Genomic DNA, 19,323 nt, shown 5'->3' on the forward strand with positions numbered 1-19,323 from the left:
AGAGAGAGCATGTGCTTTACACAGGAAACTGGTATTCGTGGCATGAAAGCTTAATGTTCACTAAATGACTAATGCATTGTTCAGGTTATTGCCATACAGTCTGTTTTTTTTCTTCTTCTTCTTTTAATAACAGTCAGGTGCTTATCTGGAAAAGCTTTGGAACTGATTCATGCAGTATTGACAAGCACTATAAAGGTGAGCTTGCTCTAATGGAAAACTGACTATAACAATCTCCAATCTGCTGGATGACGCACACATAAAACCAAGACGAGGAGAATATTTGTTAGATGTGGCACTTATTACCAAAATCTGCATTGTTTATTCAGCAGTATTTTAGCCTTAAACGTGTATCCAGTGACCCAGAAGGCCAGAGCAGGACAGGTATGCCTAGGGATGATCTTAGCTGTGCAGCTCAAACAAGACAGAGGCAGCTGCGTAGGCTGAAGTCCACTGTAATTTCGGGTAATTTGTCCCTGATGAAGCACCGTAGCCAGTCGAGAAGAGAAAACACTTCAGGAGTGTTGCGTGCAGCCAATCGTCAGTACAAACCCAACAAGACTACATCTAGGCTGCGAGTGGAAGGGAGGAGTGGACTTGGGAAGCAAAACATGGCGAAATAACAAGTTTGGCGGCTATACCGCAGTTAGAAACTGCACCGATTCTAGCAGTGGCGGACTATGACTGCAAGTTCATAAAATCTGGACGCCGGAGATCGACGGCAGCGCTCAACTTTGAAGCGTCGAGTGCTCAGGCTTACAAGTATTACGGTGGCTGCCGATAACACAGTGCCTGCTCGTCTGCCCGTGTTTTCCCCCGGAAGGTTGGCAGTGCTAGGCGCGACTGTCAACACAGAAAATGGATGAAGAAGGAAAGGGAAAGTTTATTCTGGAAAAGACAATTTAGCTCGCTAGCCTAGCTGCGTTAGCCAGCCGGCCAGTTAAACGTTAGATTAACCGCACACACCTGACTCGGTATTCGGATTATTTGTGCGCTCTGGACGAAACCCGGGGGTGCGAATTTAACTCGCGTTAACAAGTTTGACAACTGCAGCCGCAGGGAATCGCATTTGAAACGAGGCCCTTTTTTCCATTTTTTCCTCCCCACGCTCCTAATCTGTGACAAAATCCCGGGAGGTTTAAGGCCAGCAGTGAGAGCCTGACGGTCGGTTCTGGTGCGGTGCGGACGGACCCGGGGACGCCATCACATCAGACGTTGCGTTCTTAGTAAAACAATCACTGCGCTGCTAAACCGTAAATAATAATAAAAAAAAATAGCATACTTTATCAGTGTAAGTAGGAATGTTTCAGTAGCACACAACACCTGTCTGGTAGTTGTTTTTCTTCTTCTTCTCCCCCCTCGGTGACACGCATCGGTGTATCATATGTGAGATTAGCTGGGATGTTGGAGAGCAGGGGAGAAGCGGCGTCTTGTCAAAATGAACGCAGCATGGTGTTCATCAACAGCGGAGGTGCTCTGCATTTGAAACCTGCCAGTTGTTAGATCGATATCAAATGGGCGGCTAACAGCAACGTTGACAGCCTGTCTAAAAAAAATCCTACTTTTTAAGTTGCATGCGATTTGATTAGCTGCCGCAGGCGGCATTAATGTAAAACAAGTGCGAATAACATTTACAGCTTTCGGTCAGAGTTGACGTGAGCTAGCCAGCTGGGTGCGTCTGTCCGCTCTCTGCGATGCATTTGCTAATCTAAGTGCTACAGCTCCTGCGTGTTGGACCGCCACTTTGCTGTATTTCCCCTGGGTTTAGGCCGTTATAACCTCGCGTGATCGGCCGCTTAAATCCCCCTTAAGCACTTCTTGTCAAATTAGTGGCTAACTTATTAGCCAGCGTGATAAGTTTCGCCAGCTATGTCTGAAAACGCCCCCACAAGAAGCCTGGATGACATAGACCTCGCAGCTCTGAGGGTGAGTATTGTTATTACCAGATAAGTGAATTGTAAAATGATGGCAGACGGACTCATTAGATATTATGTCATATGCCAGTTCGCCTCAGACACAAGCACGACCATTGAACACCCACGCGAAAAAGTTAAGGTGGGATAAACATCAATCGGCCTGCGTTATAGCAGTACAGTCTGTACACAAATCCTCCAAGTATATGTTGGGATTTCTCCCTTAAAGGACCACCTTACCCTGCCCTGACAATGTTAATTTGTTGGTTTGGGAGGAAAATAAGCACCAGTATCTATAAACACTGGGCCACTGTGTGATTACATCATGTAATGGGAAGGCTGGTTTATTTAGAGAACATTTTGTCTTCTGGTGGTATTTTTTTTATGGAGGTTTATGACTCCATAAGAAAAAGGCACATCTGTGTCGTTCTGATAACATTCTAATATTGTAATATTGTTGATATAATGTAACATATCAGACTGTTCGTGAAGAAATTAGACCTGGTGTTTGTTCCTTTTGTATTTTAACTGGTGTCCCATTAAAGTCCCCAGTTTGAAAATCCTAACTTCTGCAACATTAGAAACTCTTCGAGAGTCAAGAAATCTGTCACATCCCTTTTAACATTTTGATAATGTTTGACTGACTGTTGAATCCCCATCTACAGTTAAAGTGATCAAAAGGCTACCCAATAACTCCAATTCAAACTATGTTTAAAGTAATACCATCATTTTCTTGACAAAGTAAGATTCATAGTTTCATAGGATTCCCTCTGAAAAAGATGAAGAATTTCTAGTATTTCAGTGTAGCTCTCACATGGTATTGGGGCTAAACAGATCAGGATATTTTACCCAAATACTGATTGTTTGGGCAGGTTTGTCCTGTTTCCCTGACCTTCTTCTGAGGTTTCACCTGGAAATTTCACCTAAGCCTTCACTAACAACACAGGCAGATGTGACCTAGTTTCTAAAAATTGTAGTAATTATTTAATCTTGCACTTCATTTAGTAATAATTTATTGTGTATTTAAATGGTGGATCTAGTAATTTAAGTAGCAGTTTGCTTATAAGAACAGTTGGGTAGGTGCAAAAAATGACCCAGGATTTGTTGCCCACCACAGCTGAGATGTGGAAATAAATAGTAGTTTGTTTGTGATTCTATCTATGGCTGGGTATTCCACTGAAGAAAACTGACCGTGTGATGGCTGTGGCTCAGGTGATAGAGCAGGTTGTCCATTAAATGCAGGGTAGGTTGTTTGATCCCGTGCTACGTTTCCTTGGGCAATACACTGACCCCAAATTGTTACATGACAGCTCTGCTACTATTGATTAATGAGTGAAACAGAACCAGTAAAGATGCGTCTTAGAGAATTTATACTTAATGCTGCACTAGATAATAGTGATTAAGCAGGTCAATGACTAGTCATTTATTTTGCTAAGGTTAAGTTACTGGTGTGTTTAAACAGGGAAAATAATATTAATTTACCTAATTGTTTTTCACATCTTAGAAGTTTCACCACCAAAATCTACATGATAAGCCACCAGAATAAATAAGTGTCGAATTGTTTTTGTAGTTTTCTCAAATGACAGTTTAAAATTTTATTGTAAACAGATATTTTGTTTACTGTCACTGTAACTCACCATCACTCATATATTTAAATTTATCCAAAAGGGACATTGCACTATTGTAAACATGAGCGTGAGAGCCATTTAATGTAAATATGCCAGATTTAGCTGTATAAGCTAATTTTCCTCTGCAATCCATGGCAGGTTGATAGCACTGATCAACATTAACAGAGCCATGTAACATACTGAACAGACATTAAGTACCACTTATTGTATAAAACTCACAACAAAAAACAAAAGTAGATGCATACAATCACAAAAACATAGACGTATGCGTCAGATTATGACAGCATGTTTATTTATTCTTGAGCTTTAACAGTCGTGTTTTCCTCCCCAATAAAGGTTTTTCAGGGTATGTTTAATTCAATATTTTTGCGTCAGTTTTTTACTGGCTAGCATTCTCCTTGTTACCTGCCTCGCATTACAGCATATCTCTGGTTTTACCATCACTCCTTGAAAAACGTGATAACTGTTGGCAGGACAGTGAACTGCGTCATCCACATCTGCGCAAACAAAAGGGGACCTCACTCTTAGATTAAAAAAAAAAAGCGTTTGAAATTATTAAATGGGCTTTAAAAAAAAATCAGTGGCTCAATCACAGCATTTTTCCAGAAATTTGCTACACAGTACAGAAGAGGCCCAGCATTACATAACAACAGTTCACTGCAAACAGGCATCAACAAATTATTTATGCAGAAACACTTACATTGCCAATGGACTGGTTCTTATGTAGGGCTTTTCTACTCTGCCTGAGCACTCAAAGCAATTTATACCGCTTGCCAACATTCACACAAATTCATACAAACACTTTATTCTATGTTTTTTAAGTGTTTTCTATCCAACACTCACACTCTGCTGGATGCATTGGAGCGGAACTTGTGCCTTAGCCAAGATGCTAACCCCGATTTGGCATGCGGACTGGAGCAGCCAAGAATCAAACCACCAACCTTCCTCTTAGTAGATGACCTGCTCAGCCTCCTGAGCAGCAGCCACTAGCCAATATGTAGAAATTGCAAATGAAATTGAGGTATTTTGTTACATTGCTACAGTCAAAAAGTCAATCACCTTAGCCACCAACAACAATGACAATAATAAAGTTTATTTGTATAGGATTTATCGAACCCAATGTTACAGTGTGCTTCCCAAAAATGAAGAATAGACTTTAGAACAATAACAATACAACAATAGACTAAATTAAAATAAGCCATGCAATACTCAATTGTCAGTTAGGTGAAAATGCAAAGGAGGAAAATAGCTGTAATATTAATGAAAGCTCTGGAATGCTTGATTTGCACTTTCTGAAAAGGTTAAAACAAATCTATAGCCATTTCCTGTAATTTTTGTTATTCTTATTTTACACACATTTGATGTGTTATTAAATTGTAATAACACAATAAAATTGTTCCCTGATTCTAATCGCTGAAGGCACGCGATGAGTTTTGATTTTGATGATTGCTGCAGGTCTGTAACCACATCTTTTTCTTTTCTTAAAAGACATCCCCTCTTAGCGGTGTTGACATTGCAGGAAATGGGTTTTCCTTCCTCTTTAACCATCACCACTATATTTTACAGTGCATACTGTTAAACCTAGCTTACCATCTTGACTATTTGGCTCAATTATGTGCGTTAGTCACTGAGGTTCCCCTCCTTGTACATGGGTACAGCCACATGGTTACAACCTCCCCCTTCTAGCCTAGTTTTACTGACACCTTGCTTGTTTGGCGTTCACTGCTGACACTTTAATTGACTTTTTGCTGGTGGTGCTACTCTTTGAACATCACTGTATCCTTCCCCTTCCATCATATCTTTCCTCTCATCCCACTCTGTGCTTACGTGGGCGAAGATGCCGTCTCTGCCTCGCCACCCACTCTATCGTTACATTGTTGCCTCCCCTCCTGTTTTGCGTTACCATTTCCCCACTTTTCTGTCCTCTATACTTAACATGTTTATCTCATCATATAACCATGTGTATTGAATCTTTGGTCACTTCCCCGATATACTGCCAAGTTTTCCCAATCATGCTGTTCTTTATCGTAATTCCTTGTCCTAAAGGAAAATCTTCTCCTCCCTGTTGAAGGCGTAAAAACCCCATCATTGGAAATGGATGAAAGCAGGATAGGTCATGGTGTACAATCTAAACCCAAAGCAGCAGTCTCACCACCCACACATCTTCTTAAAGCCATATTGAAATTGCATGAAAGTGGAACTGCTTGTCATTTCCCTTGTCTCTTGGGGGGGAGGGGGTTGCATAATTGAGTCAAAGCAACCTACTCATTATTAGTGTCAGTGAAATATGTGTTCGTGGTACTGAAACACAGAATGAACAGATGAAGAAAAAAGGCAAAAGTTTTATGTCAGTATTGTCAGAATCTGTCTTTGTATATCTAATCTAGTATCAATATTTAGTGTCTCTGAGTGTCTGCTTCCTCCGTGTAAAGTTTTGTGGGTGGCAGAGAACACTGAGTTTAGATCATTTGTATGGAAATATGTAATTGTGATATTGTCTCTGGTGTACACAGTAGAAGCCACTGGGATTGCTGTTATTTGTTTTTGTCTGTGGTCTCTGTTCTGCACAAGCCCATGTGCTTTATGTGGTTTTATGACACTGTTCTTAAGGGGTATAGATCTGTAGCTACGCTTACATCTAATGATAGTACACAACTTCTGAAATTGCAGTCATAAAAAAAAACTACACAGATCTTTCTTTGTCTTCAGCGGGGCCTCAGCATTGTTTTGTTTTCAGTCTCGTGCTAATTTAGCCTTTGTGCTAATATAACCGCTGGTTGATTGCAGCTGTTTCAAGAACAGGTGAGGTTTAGCAGGGTGCTAGTATTTAAGGGTTAGTCTTTACCCAAGAAATATGAGTGCAGCAACATGAAATACAACCTGCACTTGGGGTCAGCATTGAAGTGTAAATGTGGAGGATTCAAAGAAGAACAAAGCAAGTATCACCCACTTAAAAACAAAAATAAATGTGGTGAGCTTTGAGTGCAGTCATTTTAATTTTGCCTTTTCCCAAATGTTGAAAAAGAAAAGTGAATTAGGTTTGTTTTTGTTGAAATGCTTTGTTTGTCTTTAGTATGTCAAGCTGATGTGGATTAAATGATGTATCTTAATTGCTCTGCCTGTCTACTGTAAGTCATTTTAAACTGCTGCTCTCTTTACTAGGATCCAGCAGGAATCTTCGAGCTGGTCGAGGTCGTTGGCAATGGCACATATGGACAGGTATACAAGGTGAGCCATGATGCCCTTGTGACATATGAGTAATGCACGAATTCTAATGGAGAATAAAAAATTCAGTGCCTGAATTATCACTTGTGCATTGAGTGAGCATTTTGGATTGTTGCTGCACAGCCTCCTTCAGTGTCTGTTCTTTAAACGTTCTGTACATTAACTTCTTAGATTAAAGCAGATTTAGTCCACTGTCATGTCAGTGAAAATTTCAGCTATCAGGCTGTTAAATTTCAAGTGGCAGTGACGGGAAGATAAGGCACTCTAGTAAAAGGAAATGTAAATTAAGAACAGGAAAATGATGTGAAGAAGCAATTAGCCACACTTAATGGACCAAATTCAAAGAGTTCCAGAGAGATAGAATCTAAGATTCACTTTAAATATTACTGATTAGTGTTAGAATGATTCAACTTGCTTTTTGTTCAGGGACGTCACGTGAAGACGGGCCAGCTGGCTGCCATCAAGGTGATGGATGTTACAGAGGAGGAAGAAGAGGAGATCAAAGCTGAAATAAACATGCTGAAAAAATACAGCCATCACCGCAACATAGCCACATACTACGGTGCCTTTGTCAAGAAGAGTCCGCCGGGACACGACGACCAGCTTTGGGTCTGTCTGCCACTGTGTCTGGGCTGATGGTTTAATGGTTGCAAGCCTCATTAATTGTTCTAAGTGAGATGTGTTTGTTTCCTCATAGCTGGTGATGGAGTTTTGTGGGGCGGGGTCAGTGACCGACCTGGTGAAAAACACTAAGGGCAGCTCTCTAAAGGAGGACTGGATTGCTTACATCTGCAGAGAGATCCTAAGGGTGAGAAATCAAGAAGCCATGTTTAGCCACAATGCCAAAGGGTTGACAGACCACATTCCTCCACATACTAGTGAAGTTTTGTCATGTGCACAGTTGTCACTTTGTAGTGTCAAAGTCTGTCCAGAGACAGATGGACCAATAAACACTTGGGAAAGTCACCTATGCGCTGGTTCCCACAGAAGTACATTCCTCCCTGACCAGATTTTTTTGTCAAGATAAGGCACACACGTAGGCAAAGTCAAGGTGAAAACAAAGCCAGCTGTGGTAGCAGGGCAGGTGAATGCTACTAATTACAGCTTTTATACAGTACGCAGGGTTGTACTACACCATTTCACAACCTCAAATCCAACTGTTAAGCCTCATGTGTGACTGTAATTTTGCACATTTGTGATGCTATCATGTTTTTAAGAGCAGCCCAAAGATGTGTGGATAACGCAGAAAGCCGATTAAACTGCTCAACGCTGCTATTGTGTTAGTGCTTGTCAGAGCAGGTATCTACAAGGCCACATTTTGCCAGGCTGAGACACACACACACACACACACACACACACACACACACACACACACACACACACACACACACACACACTTGCTGTTTTGCCACTAACGTGTGTGCAGCAGAGCTTGTTACATACTGATCTTTTTTTTTGTCTTGTTTTTATATGAACAGGGTCTGTCTCACCTCCATGCCCATAAAGTTATCCACAGAGACATCAAGGGCCAGAACGTTCTGCTAACAGAGAATGCAGAGGTCAAACTGGGTATGTTAGTTTTGATAGTGTGCATTACTAAAGCAGACCCAGTCTCGGACCCTTTTCTGTCTCTTATTTCTCGTTTCTTTATGTCACTTTCAGTCGATTTTGGGGTCAGCGCCCAGTTGGACAGGACAGTTGGGCGAAGAAATACCTTTATTGGCACACCGTACTGGATGGCACCTGAGGTCATTGCCTGCGATGAGAATCCTGACTCCACCTATGACTACAGGGTAACACCAGCCACAGTTTTGTTTATGTGCAGTATGTTGTATGAACAAAGTGCAAGGCTGACCCTGGGCCCCTGTGTATTTTGCAGAGTGATATTTGGTCCTTGGGAATCACAGCTATTGAGATGGCCGAAGGAGCTCCTCGTAAGTGTCTTTGTAACCTTTGCACACTTTTTTGAACCAGTTTTTGCTAAATAGTGCATATTAACATAGCAACAGATAACTCATAATTTCAAAGCCCTTTCTGCAAGACGTCATGAATGAGCCTGTCTTGCATATGCAGCCCTGTTGTCTGTATCTTCAGATGGACGGCTGACTCACTGTAATCAAGGTAGTGAAATGGTGAGCTGCCAGTTGGCTTGTGGAGGCTGCTTGTACAGATCTCTCCGGTCTGCTTAGCAGGGAGGTTTGTCTGCATGGAAATTTGGTGTTAAATGCAAAGAATCAAAGAAAAAATCTCACTGAAGAGTAGCAGCTAAAAAGTTTGGTAAAGAAGGTGTCGAACAGTAGCTCAACACGAGTAGCTTGTAGTGCCTAGTGCGCTCCTACATTTGATAAGTGGGTGGTTGTTTTTAAACTGATATATGTGCAGAGTTTTAGAGTAGAAGACTCGAGTCATTCACTGGCTGGTGTGGTTTTGTGACACCATTCAGTATGAAGTCTACAGAAAACTGGTGTGTAAACTTGAACCCTTTAGTGAAACGTTGACATCACGAGTGCAGTAGTTCCTTCTTTGAGATGAACAAAATTTCTATTTTCAGAGTAGAGCCACTGCTGTCCCTTTAGACCATTCTGAAAGTTCAGAAAGCTCCTGCAGATCATGATGTTGCTGCTGTGAATGACACGCGGCACACAGACCAACTGTCAAGATAGTGTTGTACCGTGATAAATTATGCAGCATGTACTAGGGCTGGGCGATATATCGAGTTTTTAAAAAATATCGATATATTTTCATACGAGATATAAGATGTGACAATATCGTTTATATCGATATAGTCTATGTTACGTTATAATTATACTTGTGGAGCCGCAGGTTTGCCTCTCTTTCGTCCACTTTTGTCTCTACGCAACGTTACTCGGCCTCGCCTCTCCTGCACTGAACACAACTCCCCCATAGCTTCACCTGCAGGCAATGACAAGATGAAAGCGGAAAATCTCCGTTAGCGAGTTACCGTGCGTGGGGCTGGATGGCGTCAACGTGTTAGCGAGCTAACCGCGCTAACGACATGCAGCCCAGAGGGGCTGCACGGCCTAAAATCCTTTCCTTTTCTCAAAAATCGACAGTGCGCCTTATGTATGAATTCTGGTTGTGCTTACTGACCGCGAACCGATTTTATGTGGTACACAGCGCTCAGCAATCTGTCAAAAAATGTTTTAATATGACTTTGCTAAGCTACGGAGCTGCACCGCTTGATGGATTGTCGGAGAATTACGGCTACAGAGGAGGAGCCTCGCGGAGTGATACGTACTGTGTGTGTGTATAAGGACCACAAATGGCACCTGTTCAGAGACGTGGTGCAGCTGTGAAATCTGTCTCTTTGTTATTATGCTCAGCGTCTATTAGTTTACATTTTGACTGCACAATTGTGAGCTTTTTGTTATGCACAAAAACAACATTGTTTTCTTTTATTTATGGACCATGATTATTTAATATATGCTGATAATTTATTTTTGAGTAATATCTACGCTGTATGTAAATAAAAGTGCCCGTGTGACATCTGGGACACAGTGTGACTAAGAACTCTCTTTTTGTTCTTAACTTATGGCTTAAAAAAAAAAAAATCGAGATATATATCTTATATCGCCATCCAGCTAAAAAATATCGAGATATGAATTTTGGGTCATATCGCCCAGCCCTAGCATGTACTGACTGTATCAGGGTGATAACTGAAGTTTGGTTGCCACTAATAAAGCGATCAGCTAGCCTCTATTTTTAAAAATGGTTGCTTTTGATAGTAATGCTGAAACCATTTGTCAGTTGATTTTTATTTATATTATAAAGTATAGTTTGTATAGTTGGCGTATATTGTCAAAATATTAGAATTTCAAACTCAGTACTGATACCCAGAAAAATGCATACAGATAGAAGAAGCATTTCTTTTAATGGAGGTTAAAACAATGCAAATGATAAGATCAATAACACTGATTAAGTTGTCTGCTATAGTGTAAAAAAAAAAATACAGGAACAACATAACTGTGCGTGTGTGTTGTATATCAAATAGAGATTAAGTAGGTTAACAATTATAACTGTTTAAAACTTCAGTGTTGTTGAAACGGGACCTTTCCCGACCGCTCGATATTCCTCCTGAAATGTTGTTTGGTGCTGTGAGCGTCAGCTACTTTAGCTGTTAGTGAGAGGAGGGGCTGTGTGCCTGCCTGTCTGCAGCAGTGCTGTGTGAAGTTTTGTGTCGACTGGAGGAGGCAACGATGGCACTATTTATAGCAATACAAATGAGTATGTAATAGTAATTTTGAGTATTGATTAGTATAATTGGTGTCAATTTAATATATATGTTTTTTTTTAAATATAATATTGCCAATCCTAAATGCAAGACAGGTTTTATGAATCTGTTAACACCTGCTTAAAAGTGTAATAAAAGCATAATAACTATGCTAAAGCCCACACTGGCCTTGGCTCTCTTTGTTATATTCTATAACAACATGATGGGCATTATAGTCAGTTATTAGTTCTGAATGTTGAATTTGCTCTTTATTACCGTAATCAATATTCTTCCAAGTAAACATTATTCTTAATTAGGTTAAATAGTCACAGTAGTAGTTAAATATCTGCACTTGGTATTTTTATTTCTGTACTGATCACATGACCTAAATTTACTGGGAATTCATCCATCATCAGCAGGGTTGGCGAGGATTCTGTATGATATTTGTCACAGTTTCACTGGGATAGCTTTATTGTGCTGGTTCTAGTAATGTGCTCACGATCCTTGCAGGGTGAATCAAAGCATTGGTTGCACAGTATGCTCACTCCTTGCTCATCTTTAGCTTTTTTTTTTTTTTACCTCCTAAAGGTAATTGTTTGAGTGTTGAGCTTTTGGACTGTCTGTAGTAAAACACTGAAAGGGACAGCGGCAGGTAACCGTTTGCACAAAATAATTTCTACTCCCGGGAATTTTTAGAAAAGTGCCAACATCGTGTCAGTGGGTGAGCCATTTCTTTAGTGCATGTTATATGGAGCATGTTCTCACTGTGATTCCTGTGGTTCGTGCATACTTTAAAATGCTGAAATGAAAATTTCCTCTTTCCTGCCTCAGTCACGTTGGATATGTCCTAAAGACTGTGTTACAAAAGCCTATTTACTGTGAAAGTCTAAAGCTAACCAGTCAGGTTTAGCTACCTACCTACGCTGGGAACACAATGACTCACAGTCCTTGTTCTTACATTCAGTGTAACAATAAGCCTGAGGCACTGGGAACGATTGGATAACAGCAGCTGTAACCATGTTTGAGGATGCAGAAAACATGTATAATGGTGGCATGTGTTATTCACAAACTGCCACATGTGGAAGTGGATGATACTCTAACATTACCCTCATTCTGATGTGCTCTTTGTTTTGTAAATCGACTCACAGCATGGACGGAAAGATTTAACCCCAGTAATCTCCTTTATTTCTTTAGCCTTGTGTGACATGCACCCAATGAGAGCCCTCTTCCTGATCCCCAGGAACCCCCCTCCAAAACTTAAATCGAAGAAGTGGTGAGTTATCAGCCTTACCAGTGCCTTATATCAAAGTGTTTGAAAAGCCTCTTTTTTTCTTAGCGTGTGTTGGATTGTGCATTCAGTAAACAATGTTCTAGCATATTTCCCTCTGTGTAATAAACTGGTAACATACTGCCTCACTGCAGGCTTTGTAATTGTTATCACTTTGCATTAAATTGAAATAATAATTCAATAACTTATGAACTACAGTCAACAAATAAGCGTAGTCTATTGTGATGGCAAAGAAGTAGGTCAGTGCAGGAGGGCACGGTTTACATCTGATGTAGTAGTGTAGTCACTTGGCGTATCAGGTTACTGCTGTATGTGAATGGAAACGTGTGGATGGTACAAGAAATTGAAGGACGGTGTCTAGTTTCCAAAATCTTGTGCATCAAGATAAATTGGGTGCATTTGCAATAGCTGAATCTCCCTCACATTTCAAAGCATTAAAGGTCGCGCACTTGTTCTCCTTATGAGCCAGATTTGATTGCTTGCAAGCATTTAAACTAATTTGTCATGTTTTCTCCTACCCGCTACTTTTCCTGCTAGTCGTTAATGGACCCACTTAGTAGTGGATCTACTTTTGCTCACGCAGGATTAAAAATGCAATGTTTCTTCCACAGTTTTTATAATTGTCATGGAAAAAATAAAGCTGCTGCCAATGTTCTACCAATACATGAGTGTTTAAAAAAAAAAAAAAAAAAAAAAAGTAGGGGACGGAGCCAGGTGCATGATCAGTTGAATACAATGGACATTAATGACCTGATGCACATACCAGTAATTACACAGTTACTATACTGTGCTGCATTGCATTATTCAACAGTGATCATGTGGTTTATGGTCCTATTTTAATGAAACAAACAATCGTTAATCACATTGTTTGTTTATGTCCTTTTTTTCTTTTTCTTTTTTTAACTGGTTAATCACAGCGACTAGCCCCCCCATCAGTGAAAGTAATTTTTGAAAAGGCAATAGTCACACAATGGTGCTAGCATTAACCGCAAAACTTAACAACTTAGTTCACATTTGACTAACAGAGGAACATTTCTAAAAAGGTCTTTTATTTCTCAAATACTGATAAAGATTATTCCTACCCCGCTATATGTGAAAAGATCCTCTTCAATGTCTCATTGTTGTTGAATCTGTATTCTGTGCAGTACTTGTCCAACTATCAGCTTGCCTCCTGCTCAAGTTTTCTTATCTTCTAACCTTCCTCATCCTGCCAGGTCCAAGAAATTTATTGACTTTATAGAGAGCTGCCTTGTAAAGACATATCCCAGCCGGCCATCCACGGAGCAGCTGCTCAAGCATTCCTTCATCAGGGATCAGCCCACTGAACGCCAGGTCCGAATTCAACTCAAAGACCATATTGACCGTACACGCAAAAAAAGAGGAGAGAAGGGTAAGCAAGTGTAGCACCAGCTTTGTAGAGTGTTCACAGACAGTCAGCAAAAAAATTCACATTAGAGTGACTTGAATTTATTTTTCCTTACAGAAGAAACAGAGTACGAGTACAGTGGTAGTGATGAAGAGGAGGACAATCGTGGAGATGACAGAGAGTCAAGGTAATTTTAGCATTTCTGTCAAAGGATACTTATTGACTTGTTTGAGTTTCTCTTTTCACTCATATCTTGATTTTTGGTCTTCAGTTCAATCCTCAATGTGCCGGGTGAGTCCACCTTGCGGCGGGACTTCCAGCGTCTGCAGCAGGAGAACAAAGAGCGCTCAGAGGCTCACAAGAGGCAGCAGGCCCAACTGGCAGCTCAGCGCCGGGACCCCGAGGAGCACAAGAGGCAACTGTTGCATGACCGACAGAAACGCATCGAAGAACAGAAGGAACAGCGTCGCAGACTTGAAGAGGTAAAATTCAACCTTTTGAAAGGAAGACTCTAACATTAAGAGATATACAGTGGGGCAAAAAAGTATTTAGTCAGCCACCGATTGTGCAAGTTCCCCCACTTAAAATGATGACAGAGGTCAGTAATTTGCACCAGAGGTACACTTCAACTGTGAGAGACAGAATGTGAAAAAAAAATCCATGAATTCACATGGTAGGATTTGTAAAGAATTTATTCGTAAATCAGGGTGGAAAATAAGTATTTGGTCACCTCAAACAAGGAAAATCTCTGGCTCTCACAGACCTGTAACGTCTTCTGTAAGACGCTTTTCTGTCCCCCACTCGTTACCTGTATGAATGGCACCTGTTTGAACTCATCATCTGTATAAAAGACACCTGTCCACAGCCTCAAACAGTCAGACTCCAAACTCCGCCATGGCCAAGACCAAAGAGCTTTCGAAGGACACCAGGAAAAGTATTGTAGACCTGCACCAGACTGGGAAGAGTGAATCTACAATAGGCAAGCAGCTTGGTGTGAAAAAATCAACTGTGGGAGCAATCATCAGAAAATGGAAGACATACAAGACCACTGATAATCTCCCTCGATCTGGGGCTCCACGCAAGATCTCATCCCGTGGGGTCACAATGATCATGAGAACGGTGAGCAAAGATCCCAGAACCACACGGGGGGACCTGGTGAATGACCTGCAGAGAGCTGGGACCAAAGTAACAAAGGTCACCATCAGTAACACACTACAACGGCAGGGAATCAAATCCCGCAGTGCCAGACGTGTTCCGCTGCTGAAGCCAGTGCATGTCCAGGCCCGTCTGAAGTTTGCCAGAGAGCACATGGATGATACAGCAGAGGATTGGGAGAATGTCATGTGGTCAGATGAAACCAAAGTAGAACTTTTTGGTATAAACTCAACTCGTCGTGTTTGGAGGAAGAAGAATACTGAGTTGCATCCCAAGAACACCATACCTACTGTGAAGCATGGGGGTGGAAACATCATGCTATGGGGCTGTTTTTCTGCCAAGGGGACAGGACGACTGATCCGTGTTAAGGACAGAATGAATGGGGCCATGTATCGTGAGATTTTGAGCCAAAACCTCCTTCCATCAGTGAGAACTTTGAAGATGAAACGAGGCTGGGTCTTCCAACATGACAATGATCCAAAACACACCGCCCGGGCAACAAAGGAGTGGCTCCGTAAGAAGCATTTGAAAGTCCTGGAGTGGCCTAGCCAGTCTCCAGACCTCAACCCCATAGAAAATCTGTGGCGGGAGTTGAAAGTCCGTGTTGCTCGGCGACAGCCCCAAAACATCACTGCTCTCGAGAAGATCTGCATGGAGGAATGGGCCAAAATACCAGCTACTGTGTGTGCAAACCTGGTAAAGACCTATAGTAAACGTTTGACCTCTGTTATTGCCAACAAAGGTTATGTTACAAAGTATTGAGTTGTATTTTTGTTATTGACCAAATACTTATTTTCCACCCTGATTTACGAATAAATTCTTTACAAATCCTACCATGTGGATTCATGGATTTTTTTTTTCACATTCTGTCTCTCACAGTTGAAGTGTACCTCTGGTGCAAATTACTGACCTCTGTCATCATTTTAGGTGGTGGAACTTGCACAATCGGTGGCTGACTAAATACTTTTTTGCCCCACTGTATGCTCATTCGTTTCGTTGGTGGGAATTGGAATGATACCCATCTCATCTCTGTGCTAATCTGGGTGTCAAAACAGGAAGGTTGGCATAACTTAGCATATGGACAGAAAGCCTGACCTCTCTAAAAAAACAAAAAGATCTGTACACAGTGAAACATTTGCTCTTGTTCCTCCGTGTGACTGTAGAGGGTTAGTTACAGCTCAGACCTGCCCCTAAAATAAGCTGAGACTTTATCTGTTCCAGAAGTTGGGAAATTATTGTGTCATAGCTGCCAAATCATTAAGAATAATTAAATATAACCTATAACAAAACTTGAAGAAAAAAATACAAACACGATCAAATGAAATACCCCAATGAAGTCAAAGAAACTGCTTGGTGTCACTTCTACACTTTAGGTTTTGTATAGATTAGAAAAAGGAGATGCTACAGCACATTCAGAATCCCTGGTAGGTGTGTTTTTGAGCATTTGCCAGTCATTATGCTAATCTGGTTAATTAGTAGCTTAAGCTTCATGCTTATCCCACAAACATGAGTCTTACAGCAAAAGAGCAGGTGGGCATTTTCGCCCAGCTGTCACTGGGGGCTGCTGGATCTGGGTTCACTGTTTTACTACGACTAAAACTAGTCGGAATAACAGGAATTCCTGCATAGCACAGCTTGATTAATGTTTATCTTTTCGTAGCTTATTTATTCGTGCACGCCACTCTTTTAGGAAGACGGCCTTCTAAAGCGAAACAATCTAAAGCGAATAAAGCAGTAATTTTAAAATAGTCATGATGTAAAATATTTACTGCAGCTTGTCGTGGGAATTGAGACAAGAATCATTTCCTGTGATTGAGAATTGAACTTTGAAATGGATTCCACCTTAAATAAGAACGAGGAAAGACTGATAAGGAGGCCTGTGTTTTTTACAAGTGCTCGTTCTTTTCTGAGATATTAATATTGTGTTTACTCCACATTTGCACAACCGCTTTGCTGCTTATCATCAGATTTGAGTTGTTAGTTTTGATTAATTATGGTGATAATATTTATGAAATGCAAACACATGTTTTGTTCGAGATGGAACAAGAGCATGTTACTTTGAGTTGCCTCCACTCTTGATCTTCGATCATTAGAAATGTGCACGTTTTACTACCAGCTCATGATACAAAAACATTATGCAATATGACAGCACATCTTAATTCAAGCAGTGAAGCTATGTAGTTCATTGTCTGTCCGTACTTGTCCTTCTCTTTTAGCCACATAACTGTCTCTGGTTGGTCCTTTTCTTGCTTTGAGTTTGATTTCAGTATGTTTGTTTGCTTTCGGCAGTGGCATTTTAGATTTACTTCCTCACGCTGTCTGCGCATGCCGTGTAACTGGCATGACTTACAAAAGCACATGTAAGAGTAACAATGTTTAAATACTTTAGATGTTGAAATTGGCCAGTGAGACAGACACATCAGTACACTCACCTGTCTGTCTCGATTTCACAACCTACGTGACTAAATAACTAGTTATAAGTACTGAACTAAGCTCAGGTCACCTTGTAGACTAGAACAAAGTATTCTGAAGTGATGGAGTTTACAAAATGTATTGTCATTATGCTTTTTTCTTCTCAATTTGAGAATCGATGATTGCTCAATTACATTAGTGATAGTGACCCAAGATCGAGTGCTCTACACTAACCTTACCTCAGCACTGAGGGCCGCTTGTGTTATTTAATAATGTAAGAAAACCATTTATGTGTGATGAGTGGAAGAGGATGAATGAATGGAGTTTTTGCAGTAGAGCAAAAAAATATTAATGACCACACATTTCCAGATCTGAATCACTGGAAATGAAATATTCTTATGCTTTTTATTTTCTTTCAGTACCTTCATTCACAATGTTTCGGCCCTGAACAGTCTTTCACTGTATATTTTTAGAAGTACAGCATTGTACTTCTAACAGTAGCTGACATAGTGTTGATATATCCACCCCTTCAAAGCTTACAGACAATAAATTGTATGAAAATGTTGTCTTTGTTGCACGGCATCTGAACTTCCTTTGAAGCTGACACACAGTCAGGATTTGACAGGATGTTATGTTAGACATTATTAATGAAAAGGCTGAGCATGTTGCTAAATACTTTGAAAGACATGCCTGCATAACCCAGTGAATTAGAGATGGGGTGGGGGGGAAATCTGTGAAATCTCTGGGGAGTTCAGTAGGATTTGATGCACATGTTAGCGCACCTACACTGCTGTTGTTGCTGTAATCGTTGTGCAACATTGGTACAGGGTTATAACTACAGCGAGGGTGCGTTCTTCACCTCCTTGTCTATCTTATTTACCTCTTTTGTTTACCGATAAAGTGTCAGCGATGACTGAGTGTACGAGTGCGTTTTAGTGCCACTGCCAAGTCGCGGGGGCTCTCGTTTCCCCACAAAGAACAAATCTTTGTGTTTCAGTCTCTGTTTAGAAAAAGGCAGATAAAAAGCGCCCCCAGTCACAAGTGGAAAAACTGTCACTTCAAGTTTGAATCAAAGCAGTACACTGAAAAGATGATTAGGATGCATTAGGTGTGTGTTTGTGAGAATGACTCACAGCTTCCTTTCTCTGCCCTGTACTTCTGCAGCTCTCACCCCCACCCTCCTCATATCTTTGCAGGGGAGAATTTTCTTAACAGTAGGCTAATTTCTCTGTGCAGCCACATCCTCTGTGCTCATTACTCTTTTTCCTGTCACCCTTCTCTCCCAGCAACAGAGAAAACAGGGAGAGATGGTGAGGCAGCAAGAAAAGGGTCCCCATCGGAGACTTGACGATATGAGACGGGAGGAAGATAGGAGGCTGGCAGAGAGGGAGCAGGTAACCAACCACAGGAGGAGTGGGATTGCAGTCGGCCAATCGGAGCGAAGTGTAGGCGTGTCCAGCGGCAACACTGTGCAGGTTGCTCTGGTGGTGAAATTCCAGGAGTAGGTTGCCATAGCAGCAAGGGTCTAAATTAGTGTATTTACTCAGAGATGAGTTTTCTGTGGGTGAGCTCTCTGCACCTCTTATGCTGTTTCCAGTCTACCCAGTAGAACAAGAGTCTGGCATCATGGCACAGTCACCTTTTAGTGCCAAATAGCCCCTTTTTAAAATATCAGTCTGGTCCCTTAGATCAGTCACAGTGTCGTGATAAATATTTACATTTACTGCCATTCATTTTAAATCTAGACACTTCTCACGGTCTCTGACAGTATGTTTTAATGGTCATATGATTAGTCTCTGTTGCAGCTTCTTAACATGGGTGGTGACTGTTTTGAGACTAAAATTGTTGATTTTAATCCATGCAACACATGGTTTCTGTTACTGGATTGATATTACATAACTCTGCTTCTATGGTCTTTCCCCTCCCCCAATCATGCTCTCATTCCTCCTTCATCACCTCAATGTTTATCATTCCTCCCTTGTTACCTTTCCTCAGGAGTTTATCAGGCATAAGTTAGAAGAGGAGCAGCGGCAGTTAGAAATCCTCCAACAGCAGTTGCTTCAGGAGCAAGCGCTGTTAATGGTAACTAGTCCTTATTACTCCTTAAT

General features: G+C 41.1%; 1 protein-coding gene across 6 annotated transcripts in view; it reads left to right on the forward strand.

Moving 5' to 3' along the window:
• The first annotated feature begins 517 nt into the window (after positions 1 to 517).
• The window catches only part of mink1 (misshapen-like kinase 1), a 36,349-nt gene continuing 17,543 nt past the window's right edge, over positions 518 to 19,323 (forward strand). For 3 of the 6 annotated variants that reach the window (XM_086308422.1, XM_086308424.1, XM_086308425.1), the window contains exons 1-13: positions 518 to 1,923; positions 6,701 to 6,766; positions 7,190 to 7,372; positions 7,461 to 7,571; positions 8,242 to 8,332; positions 8,426 to 8,556; positions 8,643 to 8,697; positions 12,189 to 12,267; positions 13,497 to 13,672; positions 13,766 to 13,835; positions 13,920 to 14,130; positions 18,502 to 18,609; positions 19,211 to 19,297. In XM_086308422.1, coding sequence (XP_086164548.1) covers positions 1,867 to 1,923; positions 6,701 to 6,766; positions 7,190 to 7,372; positions 7,461 to 7,571; positions 8,242 to 8,332; positions 8,426 to 8,556; positions 8,643 to 8,697; positions 12,189 to 12,267; positions 13,497 to 13,672; positions 13,766 to 13,835; positions 13,920 to 14,130; positions 18,502 to 18,609; positions 19,211 to 19,297 — 1,425 coding nt within the window. In that variant the 5' untranslated portion in view covers positions 518 to 1,866. The remainder of the gene's footprint in view (positions 1,924 to 6,700; positions 6,767 to 7,189; positions 7,373 to 7,460; positions 7,572 to 8,241; positions 8,333 to 8,425; positions 8,557 to 8,642; positions 8,698 to 12,188; positions 12,268 to 13,496; positions 13,673 to 13,765; positions 13,836 to 13,919; positions 14,131 to 18,501; positions 18,610 to 19,210; positions 19,298 to 19,323) is intronic. The other 3 variants (XM_086308426.1, XM_086308427.1, XM_086308423.1) reach the window with 2 other exon arrangements.

Source organism: Aulonocara sp. 'chitande type north' Nkhata Bay, linkage group LG10, assembly GCF_057382095.1.
Source record: "Aulonocara sp. 'chitande type north' Nkhata Bay isolate Kocher_YH1m ecotype deep benthic linkage group LG10, A_spYH_male_GT1.1, whole genome shotgun sequence".
In the NCBI taxonomy this organism is placed as follows: Eukaryota; Metazoa; Chordata; class Actinopteri; order Cichliformes; family Cichlidae; genus Aulonocara; species Aulonocara sp. 'chitande type north' Nkhata Bay.